Source organism: Mytilus galloprovincialis, chromosome 3 (assembly GCF_965363235.1).
Source record: "Mytilus galloprovincialis chromosome 3, xbMytGall1.hap1.1, whole genome shotgun sequence".
NCBI classification, from domain to species: Eukaryota; Metazoa; Mollusca; class Bivalvia; order Mytilida; family Mytilidae; genus Mytilus; species Mytilus galloprovincialis.
In genome coordinates this window covers 24028604-24041588 of record NC_134840.1, presented here as the reverse complement: position 1 = coordinate 24041588, position 12985 = coordinate 24028604, and the positions used below count along the sequence as shown (strand labels likewise).

At 33.3% G+C, this 12985-nt stretch overlaps 1 protein-coding gene across 2 annotated transcripts in view; it reads left to right on the top strand.

Moving 5' to 3' along the window:
* Positions 1–2256: 2256 nt before the first annotated feature.
* LOC143067470 (uncharacterized) overlaps positions 2257–12985 on the top strand; it is a 34303-nt gene continuing 23574 nt past the window's right edge. The window contains exon 1 of one of the 2 annotated variants that reach the window (XM_076240765.1): positions 2257–2395. Coding sequence is in view for 1 of the 2 variants with exons in the window: in XM_076240764.1 (XP_076096879.1) it covers positions 2413–2427 (15 nt within the window). In the remaining variant the exon portion in view is untranslated. The other variant, XM_076240764.1, reaches the window with a different exon arrangement.

Below are 12985 nucleotides of genomic sequence, written 5' to 3'. Positions count from 1 at the left end.
GATCAATTATATATAATTATCTTTTATTTCCCATTTTCCTTGTGATTTCAATTTTTTAGAGTCCCTTTCATAAGATTATATCATTCTTGGAAGTTCATAATATCGTGTTCCATTGTCAAATTCTATACTATTAGTTAAAGCAAGTTTGGATGGGGTTCTGTGTATTTACATTGTTTGTACAACTCTCCTTACTGATGCCATATTTTGGAATTTCCGTGACCTAAATGGTTCGCGAAAATTAATATTTTTATATATAGTATAGTAATAAATTCCATTTAGAAGCCGTTTGTCGTGTAACGGGATATGGCATCCAACTCTAAATTCCAATCAGAATTATTTCTCTTTTATAGAAGCCATTGGAGCTTAAGTGCATCACTAATAGTCTCAAAGTAGTTATACAAACATGTTTCTAGAGTATGATCGATAAGTTTATAAAATTGATCGAGGTTAAGATACTTATAAAATTTATGTTTAACAGGTCTTGTGACACTAACGGTACCAATATTACTGCACTATAAGCGCATGTCGACAATTATTGACATTTGTACTTAGCGAATTAAATCCATGTATCCGTTCGGTTCGTTCACCAGTGAAAGTGATACACGACTGAAAACACATATCATATTCATAATTACTCTTAATATCATCACAACAATGTTAAATTGCAAATACTCTAAATATATATGTGTCGAATTATTTATCAATTTGTCTTACTATTAGGGGCACTCTCATCTTCACCACTTTAACCTATTCGATGACAGGAATGACAGCTATTAGAATTTAACATTGTCCTATTTTAAACACGTTTTGTGAATATCGAAATTTTAATAACGAGTGGCACTCAAAAAATATAAGTGAATCAAAATGTCAAATATAACCAAATCAGCAGGTACAGGTGACATCGAAACCATTTATGAGACAACAAGCTATGTATCTTGCAAGGTTTCATTGGTTCCCTTTTTTTGGTCCTTCATCTTTCCCTAAGATATGACATCAAAATGATATTGGATAGAAAATGAACACCACTTAGGAAAAATAAAAGAATTAATTAATTTTTCACCTTCTTCATAATAACTGTTGCATGAATGATTTAATAGACATGTACAATATTCGTAAAGTGCATTTTGAAAGTATAAAATTTATTTGACGAGCCTAAGAAACAGACGGGAAGACGAGGCTGGCCGATCTTCAATACATTTGACATTTTTCTGCACTGTATGAAGATTGTTTTATCCTGCAAATGAACACTGAACTTAAAAGCTTTGTTGAATTTCTTCAAAATCTTGTAATTTGTTTTGAATCCACAAAACTATTAAAAACAAGGACTAGGAGGAGGACCCCAAATTGAACTTTTTCGTAAACAGTAACTTGAATCTGATGTTCAGTAATTGTCGTTTGTTGATGTGGTTTATAAGTGTATCCGGTTTCTCGATTTTTATAAAGATTAGACCGTTGGTTTTCCCATTAGAATGGTTTTACAGTACACATGTCATTTTTGGGGCCAATAATAACTTGCTTTTCTGTGTGAGTCAAGACTCCGTGTTGAGGACTACAATGGTGAATTACTTTTACAAATTGTGACTTGGATGAGAGAGTTGTCTCATTGGCTCCCATACCACATCTTCTCATATCTATAATGTCATATATATTTTTAACTTATCACTTGTTTATATATTTTTTAGTTATTTATATGTTACAGTGGATTTATTTTTTTAAATCAAGGATTTTCAGCATGCCTGGTTGGTTATGTAGGTCCAATACAAGGTATTTGTTTCACATACTTTGCGTTTGTTTCCACCTTTCTCGAATTAAAGTTATAAATAAATAAGTAAATTTGTTTTTCCTGGATTTTATAAAATCCATATTCAAAATCAGGGTTTTATTTAAAATCACTTGCACAGGTAAAAAGCAAAATAATTGAATTGAAAAAACCCAACAAATAACGGATTAGATTTAAAAGTACCTATGCAAATAAGCTTTTGTTTCCATTATGTAACATTGAATTAACATGTGTTTAAACTCAATATTTAGCTGCTTTTGCTTATTTATAACAGCTTTGGGATCGTGTTTAGTGCTTTAACTTAATAATATAATATGAAAATTTATCTATATATAGATTTTTGATAAATCACAGGATATGTGATAAAAATAGTTCAGTAAATTCCACAAGCTATATTTGAATTTATTTATATTGCTGTCAAATTGTTACTAAAACTGATAAAAATTATATCTTTTATATTATTTACTATTTCATATGTAATATGAAGTATACATACAGTGTTAATACGAAGTGGAAAGTGGGTGAATAGAAATCCTTATTTTCACTTTGTGGATTGGTGATTTCCCCAGATTGAATAGATATATCAGGAAGAAACGAAACCATTTTTATTTCGCAGTAAGTAATTTGTTTCCATGCAATTAGATCTGGTAAGTTATGAGATTATGTTTTCGCAAAGAAATAAATAATTATTTTCGTTATATTTACATCTTTTCAATTATCACCAACATGACTTTGTATAGTCCAACGTATATATAAAGGTATATATATCATGTAATAACAAAAACTTTTTAACAAATACAGAGGGATAATTGTGTCCAAAAAACCTCACAATTATTTTCTTGTTTTTATTCTTGTTATTATACATGTATATTTAAAGTCCATTTTTTTCCCTTTAATATATACTTGTTGCAGAAGAAAGACCGTTATGATGTTTTTTGATATTTGTTCTTCTTCGCAAATGTGTTCAGTGGTGCCTCAGTGGCGGATCCAGGGGGGGGGGAGGGTTCCGAGGGTGCGCACCCCCCCTTTATTTTTGCCGATCAATGCATTTGTATCGGGACATATGTTTTGCACCCCCCCTTTGCCCTGGGTGCCCTGGGTTAGCACCCCCCTTTCGAAAATTCCTGCATCCGCCCCTGTGCCTGTATATATCTGCTAAAAATATCAGATTTTTTTTTAGGTTATAGTTACTAGTATTCATAATGTCATTTGAAATTAAAAATTTAAGTCTTCTCGCTAAAAATGTTTCCCGTTTCTGTTTCATTATTTGATAGTATATTTATTTCCCTACAAATACTAATACATTTGTAATTAAACCAAATAACATGGAAATATGTCCTGTAAAACTTAGGTTTTATCAAGAACCTTTTCCTTCTTTGCGTTACTTATTATTGTATTGATATTTTCTATGAAAAATGTGCCATTATTTGAGGGTAAGTTTGTAGACTCAATCATTGAAATTGAGTATGTTAAACAATCATTCAGCGTCTGTTAGTGTTTAATCTTTTGACGTATAGTCTGTTGGTTTAAAGTGTGTCCATTCAAGGTATCCTGTACAATACGTTCAGGTTTAAAGTGTGTCCATTCAAGGTATTCTGTACAATACGGTCAGGTTTTTATTGTATTAAATCAAACAATTTTTCAGACTTAGTTTAGAACTTGCAACCGTAGTGTATTTGAAGAATTATACATTCATGACATTGAATATTCTTATATAAATCGATTATGATTTCAACGTGGTATATACTAGTAAAGCAATATCTTTCTATATATATATTTTCCCGGCCAGTATTTTGCAGTGACTAATAAATCGTACTTGACTAAACAGGGAAGCATTTATAGATTTGTCTTAAGTCCCTCTTATGCAACCGAAAACTATATATATTACTAGTATCTCAATTGTTTGTAAAACAATTGAAAGGTCTTTCCTGTAAAAGTGATGTTTTCGTAATGTTCTTTGTACGACCTTTCGTTTGATATACGACAAGCATACCTTCTGAAACTTTTCGCTTTTTACACTTAATGACCTCATCCGCCTACATTTTTGAGATCGGAAGTATGATATATGTAACACAGAATAGATGAGATTTCATTTGATATGCGACAACGCCATGTTTTCAAAAGTTTGATTTTTGCACTTAATAACCCCATCCAACCAATTTTTGGAGGTTGGGAATTTTATATTTCAAATGTATACATCATAACCTTTCATTTGATATACAACAACCCTATTGTAAAAGAAAATTTATTTTTTGCACTCAATGACCCCATCCAACCAATTTGTGGGGGACGTCAATTTGAAATTTGAAATGTACGCTTTATGTTCTTTCATTTGATATGCGACAACCTTACCATCTGAGAAATTTGAATGTTTGCACTAAATGACCCCACCCTCCCCTCCTGGGATGAAAAGGGGGTTTAAAATTTTCATTTTTAAGTAGAGTTTATTAAGACCTTCAATTTGATATATCAGATGACCCCATTTGACAAAGTGCAAATAATGATGCAATATCAACTATATAAATAGAAGTTATGAAACTTACAAAGTCAATGCAAAACATGAAAATTTCAAATGGATTTTTTGGTGTTTTTTTCCATGGAATGTTTTTGGTATTTGGTCAAACATATAACTATGTCAACCTCTTCAATTTCTAAAACATTTTAAGTGGTAAGCTCTTGATGATTCAGAAATACATGCCTCCGCTCGCAAAACTTGAAACTGCATTATCTCTAAAACGACAATAGATATCTCAAATCTGTTAAATGATAAATGATCTACAATTGAAGGACAACATTATAGAAAAAGAATGTGGACAATTTCAAAGTTCACCAAGGTCACAATTAATCATCAAATATATGATGCAATACAAAACTTGAGAACCGGAAGTCGTAGAGACATGGGACTATCACCATTCAACTCAGGACCACTTGACCTTTCAAATGTCACAAGGTCAAGGTCATAGTATAATGTGAAGTTCAAGGTGAAATTTCATCATGACCTGACATTGACCTCAAATTGAAGGTCTTGAACTACTGATCATCTTTGCAGTTTATAGTAGGTTGATATCTGTTACCTTTAAAAAGATATACACACAATACTATACTTTTAAGAATCATCCCGTCGTAACTTTTGAACAGACAGTCGGAATCTTTTGAGTTCAGTGTATAAAATGTAGAGCTCGTCGAGAGGAACATTTTATACGCTGTAAGTATGCAGCAAACTCTTATCGTTTTCTTAATATGCAAGCTTGAAATTGCAGCGTATTTTTTTTTTGCACCTGATGACCTTTGACCTTGGGTGCAAATTAAAGGTCACATGAATTTAGGATTATTGGTGTAGGTCCCAAGTCTTTACGACTTCCGGTTCTCGAGATACAATTTTTCAAAAATTGTGTTTACTTTTTCAAGGGAAATAACTCCTTATAAGGGTTAACAACAAAATGATTGTATATGTTTATTATCATTGCCATCTGGTCTTGTACATGTTGCCGTTTTCAAATCGATTCTATCTTGAATACTTTTTGAGAAAAATGTAAAAGAAAGAAATTGCTTCAAGGGGACGTAACTCTCATAGGGAATGATGAAATCCTGAGCAGCCTCATATGGTAACACATCATGATGAGATCTAACTTATGTCCAAATAAAGTCATGATATCTTTAAAAACAACGAGGGGGGGGGGCCATGTCGAAAAAAAACCAATAAAAGGGAGATAACTTCTAAAGGGGATGATGAAATCCTACACAGCCTCATCTGGTAATACTTCATGATGAGGTCTACCGATGGTCCATATTTGGTCTTAATAACTCGAATAGAAACGAGGGGAGGCCATGTCAAACAAATGCTGGATGAAAAAAAAAAAAAACAGGAGAAAACTAGTATCTCAATTGTTTGTAAAACAATTGAAAGGTCTTTCCTGTAAAAGAGATGTTTTCGTATTGTACTTTGTACGACCTTTCGTTTGATATACGACAAGCACACCTTCTGAAACTTTTCGCTTTTTACACTTAATGACCTCATCCGTCTACATTTTTGAGATCGGAATTATGATATATGGAACAGAGTAGATGAGCTTTCGTTTGATACGCGACAACACCATGTTCTTGAAAGTTTGATTTTTGCACTTAATAACCCTATCCAACAAATTTTTTGGAGGTCGGGAATTTGATATTTCAAATGTACACATCATGACCTTTCATTTGATATACAACAACCCTACCTTAAAAGAACATTTATTTTTTGCACTCAATGACCCCATCCAACCCATTTTTGGGAGAAGTCAATTTGAAATTTGAAATGTACGCTTTATGTTCTTTCATTTGATATGCGACAACCTTACCATCTGAGATATTTGAATGTTTGCACTAAATGACCCCACCCGTCCCCCTGGGATGAAAAGGGGGTTTAAAATTTTCATTTTTAAGTAGAGTTTATGAAGACCTTCAATTTGATATATCAGATGACCCCATTTGACAAAGTGCAAATAATGATGCAATATCAATTTTATAAATAGAAGTTATGAAACTTACAAAGTCAATGCAAAACTTGAAAATTTCAAATTGATTTTTTGGTGTTTTTTTCCATGGAATGTTTTTGGTATTTGGTCAAACATATAACTATGTCAACCTCTTCAATTTCTAAAACATTTTAAGTGGTAAGCTCTTGATGATTCAGAAATACATGCCTCCGCTCGAAAAACTTCAAACTGCATTATCTCTAAAACGACAATAGATATCTCAAATCTGTTAAATGATAAATGATCTACAGTTGAAGGACAACATTATAGAAAAAGAATTGGGACAATTTCAAAGTTCACCAAGGTCACAATTAATCATCAAATATATGATGCAATACAAAACTTGAGAACCGGAAGTCGTAGAGACATGGGACTATCACCATTCAACTCAGGACCACTTGACCTTTCAAATATTACAAGGTCAAGGTCATAGTAAAATGTGAAGGTCAAGGTGAAATTTCATCATGACCTGACATTGACCTCAAATTGAAGGTCTTAAACTACTGATCATCTTTGCAGTTTATAGTAGGTTGATATCTGTTACCTTTAAAAAGATATACACACAATACTATACTTTTAAGAATCATCCCGTCGTAACTTTTGAACAGACAGTCGGATTCTTTTGAGGTCAGTGTATAAAATGTAGAGCTCGTCGAGAGGAACATTTTATACGCTGTAAGTATACAGCAAGCTCTTATCGTTTTCTTAATATGAAAGCTTGAAATTGCAGCGTAATTATTTTTTGCACTCGGTGACCTTTGACCTTGGGTGCAAATTAAAGGTCACATGAACTTAAGATTATTGGTGTAGGTCCCAAGTCTTTACGACTTCCGGTTCTCGAGATACAATTTTTCAAAAATTGTTTATATTTTTTCAAGGGAAATAACTCCTTATAAGGGTTAACAACAAAATAATTGTATATGTTAATTAACATTGCCGTCTGGTCCTGTACATGTTGCCGTTTTCAAATCGATTCTATCTTGAATACTTTTTGAGAAAAATGTAAAAGAAGGAAATTGCTTCAAGGGGACATAACTCTCATAGGGAATGATGAAATCCTTAGCAGCCTCATATGGTAACACATCATGATGAGATCTAACTATTGTCCAAATAAGGTCATGATATCTTCAAAAACAACGAGGGGGGGCCATGTCGAAAAAACCCAATAAAAGGGAGATAACTTCTAAAGGGGATGATGAAATCCTACACAGCCTCATCTGGTAATACTTCATGATGAGGTCTACCGATGGTCCATATTTGGTCTTAATAACTCCAATAGAAACAAGGGGAGGCCATGTCAAACAAATGCTGGATGAAAAAAAAAAAAAAACAGGAGAAAAACAATAAGGTCTTTCCTCGCGGAGAGGAAAGACCTTAACTAGTATCTCAATTGTTTGTAAAACAATTGAAAGGTCTTTCCTGTAAAAGTGATGTTTTCGTATTGTACTTTGTACGACCTTTCGTTTGATATACGACAAGCACACCTTCTGAAACTTTTCGCTTTTTACACTTAATGACCTCATCCGTCTACATTTTTGAGATCGGAATTATGATATATGGAACAGAGTAGATGAGCTTTCGTTTGATATGCAACAACACCATGTTCTTGAAAGTTTGATTTTTGCACTTAATAACCCTATCCAACAAATTTTTGGAGGTCGGGCATTTGATATTTCAAATGTACACATCATGACCTTTCATTTGATATACAACAACCCTACCTTAAAAGAATATTTATTTTTTGCACTCAATGACCCCATCCAACCCATTTTTGGGAGACGTATATTTGAAATTTGAAATGTACGCTTTATGTTCTTTCATTTGATATGCGACAACCTTACCATCTGAGAAATTTGAATGTTTGCACTAAATGACCCCACCCGTCCCCCTGGGATGAAAAGGGGGTTTAAAATTTTCATTTTTAAGTAGAGTTTATTAAGACCTTCAATTTGATATATCAGATGACCCCATTTGACAAAGTGCAAATAATGATGCAATATCAATTATATAAATAGAAGTTATGAAACTTACAAAGTCAATGCAAAACTTGAAAATTTCAAATTGATTTTTTGGTGTTTTTTTCCATGGAATGTTTTTGGTATTTGGTCAAACATATAACTATGTCAACCTCTTCAATTTCTAAAACATTTTAAGTGGTAAGCTCTTGATGATTCAGAAATACATGCCTCCGCTCGAAAAACTTTAAACTGCATTATCTCTAAAACGACAATAGATATCTCAAATCTGTTAAATGATAAATGATCTACAGTTGAAGGACAACATTATAAAAAAAGAATTGGGACAATTTCAAAGTTCACCAAGGTCACAATTAATCATCAAATATATGGTGCAATATCAAACTTGAGAACCGGAAGTCGTAGAGACATGGGACTATCACCATTCAACTCAGGACCACTTGACCTTTCAAATATTACAAGGTCAAGGTCATAGTAAAATGTGAAGGTCAAGGTGAAATTTCATCATGACCTGACATTGACCTCAAATTGAAGGTCTTGAACTACTGATCATCTTTGCAGTTTATAGTAGGTTGATATCTGTTACCTTTAAAAAGATATACACACAATACTATACTTTTAAGAATCATCCCGTCGTAACTTTTGAACAGACAGTCGGATTCTTTTGAGGTCAGTGTATAAAATGTAGAGCTCGTCGAGAGGAACATTTTATACGCTGTAAGTATACAGCAAGCTCTTATCGTTTTCTTAATATGAAAGCTTGAAATTGCAGCGTAATTATTTTTTGCACTCGGTGACCTTTGACCTTGGGTGCAAATTAAAGGTCACATGAACTTAAGATTATTGGTGTAGGTCCCAAGTCTTTACGACTTCCGGTTCTCGAGATACAATTTTTCAAAAATTGTTTATATTTTTTCAAGGGAAATAACTCCTTATAAGGGTTAACAACAAAATAATTGTATATGTTAATTAACATTGCCGTCTGGTCCTGTACATGTTGCCGTTTTCAAATCGATTCTATCTTGAATACTTTTTGAGAAAAATGTAAAAGAAGGAAATTGCTTCAAGGGGACATAACTCTCATAGGGAATGATGAAATCCTTAGCAGCCTCATATGGTAACACATCATGATGAGATCTAACTATTGTCCAAATAAGGTCATGATATCTTCAAAAACAACGAGGGGGGGCCATGTCGAAAAAACCCAATAAAAGGGAGATAACTTCTAAAGGGGATGATGAAATCCTACACAGCCTCATCTGGTAATACTTCATGATGAGGTCTACCGATGGTCCATATTTGGTCTTAATAACTCCAATAGAAACAAGGGGAGGCCATGTCAAACAAATGCTGGATGAAAAAAAAAAAAAAACAGGAGAAAAACAATAAGGTCTTTCCTCGCGGAGAGGAAAGACCTTAACTAGTATCTCAATTGTTTGTAAAACAATTGAAAGGTCTTTCCTGTAAAAGTGATGTTTTCGTATTGTACTTTGTACGACCTTTCGTTTGATATACGACAAGCACACCTTCTGAAACTTTTCGCTTTTTACACTTAATGACCTCATCCGTCTACATTTTTGAGATCGGAATTATGATATATGGAACAGAGTAGATGAGCTTTCGTTTGATATGCAACAACACCATGTTCTTGAAAGTTTGATTTTTGCACTTAATAACCCTATCCAACAAATTTTTGGAGGTCGGGCATTTGATATTTCAAATGTACACATCATGACCTTTCATTTGATATACAACAACCCTACCTTAAAAGAATATTTATTTTTTGCACTCAATGACCCCATCCAACCCATTTTTGGGAGACGTATATTTGAAATTTGAAATGTACGCTTTATGTTCTTTCATTTGATATGCGACAACCTTACCATCTGAGAAATTTGAATGTTTGCACTAAATGACCCCACCCGTCCCCCTGGGATGAAAAGGGGGTTTAAAATTTTCATTTTTAAGTAGAGTTTATTAAGACCTTCAATTTGATATATCAGATGACCCCATTTGACAAAGTGCAAATAATGATGCAATATCAATTATATAAATAGAAGTTATGAAACTTACAAAGTCAATGCAAAACTTGAAAATTTCAAATTGATTTTTTGGTGTTTTTTTCCATGGAATGTTTTTGGTATTTGGTCAAACATATAACTATGTCAACCTCTTCAATTTCTAAAACATTTTAAGTGGTAAGCTCTTGATGATTCAGAAATACATGCCTCCGCTCGAAAAACTTTAAACTGCATTATCTCTAAAACGACAATAGATATCTCAAATCTGTTAAATGATAAATGATCTACAGTTGAAGGACAACATTATAAAAAAAGAATTGGGACAATTTCAAAGTTCACCAAGGTCACAATTAATCATCAAATATATGGTGCAATATCAAACTTGAGAACCGGAAGTCGTAGAGACATGGGACTATCACCATTCAACTCAGGACCACTTGACCTTTCAAATATTACAAGGTCAAGGTCATAGTAAAATGTGAAGGTCAAGGTGAAATTTCATCATGACCTGACATTGACCTCAAATTGAAGGTCTTGAACTACTGATCATCTTTGCAGTTTATAGTAGGTTGATATCTGTTACCTTTAAAAAGATATACACACAATACTATACTTTTAAGAATCATCCCGTCGTAACTTTTGAACAGACAGTCGGACTCTTTTGAGGTCAGTGTATAAAATGTAGAGCTCGTCGAGAGGAACATTTTATACGCTGTAAGTATGCAGCAAACTCTTATCGTTTTCTTAATATGAAAGCTTGAAATTGCAGCGTAATTTTTTTTTGCACTCGGTGACCTTTGACCTTGGGTGCAAATTAAAGGTCACATGAACTTAAGATTATTGGTGTAGGTCCCAAGTCTTTACGACTTCCGGTTCTCGAGATACACTTTTTCAAAAATTGTGTATATTTTTTCAAGGGAAATAACTCCTTATAAGGGTTAACAACAAAATGATTGTATATGTTAATTAACATTGCCATCTGGTCCTGTACATGTTGCCGTTTTCAAATCGATTCTATCTTGAATACTTTTTGAGAAAAATGTAAAAGAAGGAAATTGCTTCAAGGGGACATAACTCTCATAGGGAATGATGAAATCCTTAGCAGCCTCATATGGTAACACATCATGATGAGATCTAACTATTGTCCAAATAAGGTCATGATATCTTCAAAAACAACGAGGGGGGGCCATGTCGAAAAAACCCAATAAAAGGGAGATAACTTCTAAAGGGGATGATGAAATCCTACACAGCCTCATCTGGTAATACTTCATGATGAGGTCTACCGATGGTCCATATTTGGTCTTAATAACTCCAATAGAAACAAGGGGAGGCCATGTCAAACAAATGCTGGATGAAAAAAAAAAAAAAACAGGAGAAAAACAATAAGGTCTTTCCTCGCGGAGAGGAAAGACCTTAACTAGTATCTCAATTGTTTGTAAAACAATTGAAAGGTCTTTCCTGTAAAAGTGATGTTTTCGTATTGTACTTTGTACGACCTTTCGTTTGATATACGACAAGCACACCTTCTGAAACTTTTCGCTTTTTACACTTAATGACCTCATCCGTCTACATTTTTGAGATCGGAATTATGATATATGGAACAGAGTAGATGAGCTTTCGTTTGATATGCAACAACACCATGTTCTTGAAAGTTTGATTTTTGCACTTAATAACCCTATCCAACAAATTTTTGGAGGTCGGGCATTTGATATTTCAAATGTACACATCATGACCTTTCATTTGATATACAACAACCCTACCTTAAAAGAATATTTATTTTTTGCACTCAATGACCCCATCCAACCCATTTTTGGGAGACGTATATTTGAAATTTGAAATGTACGCTTTATGTTCTTTCATTTGATATGCGACAACCTTACCATCTGAGAAATTTGAATGTTTGCACTAAATGACCCCACCCGTCCCCCTGGGATGAAAAGGGGGTTTAAAATTTTCATTTTTAAGTAGAGTTTATTAAGACCTTCAATTTGATATATCAGATGACCCCATTTGACAAAGTGCAAATAATGATGCAATATCAATTATATAAATAGAAGTTATGAAACTTACAAAGTCAATGCAAAACTTGAAAATTTCAAATTGATTTTTTGGTGTTTTTTTCCATGGAATGTTTTTGGTATTTGGTCAAACATATAACTATGTCAACCTCTTCAATTTCTAAAACATTTTAAGTGGTAAGCTCTTGATGATTCAGAAATACATGCCTCCGCTCGAAAAACTTTAAACTGCATTATCTCTAAAACGACAATAGATATCTCAAATCTGTTAAATGATAAATGATCTACAGTTGAAGGACAACATTATAAAAAAAGAATTGGGACAATTTCAAAGTTCACCAAGGTCACAATTAATCATCAAATATATGGTGCAATATCAAACTTGAGAACCGGAAGTCGTAGAGACATGGGACTATCACCATTCAACTCAGGACCACTTGACCTTTCAAATATTACAAGGTCAAGGTCATAGTAAAATGTGAAGGTCAAGGTGAAATTTCATCATGACCTGACATTGACCTCAAATTGAAGGTCTTGAACTACTGATCATCTTTGCAGTTTATAGTAGGTTGATATCTGTTACCTTTAAAAAGATATACACACAATACTATACTTTTAAGAATCATCCCGTCGTAACTTTTGAACAGACAGTCGGACTCTTTTGAGGTCAGTGTAT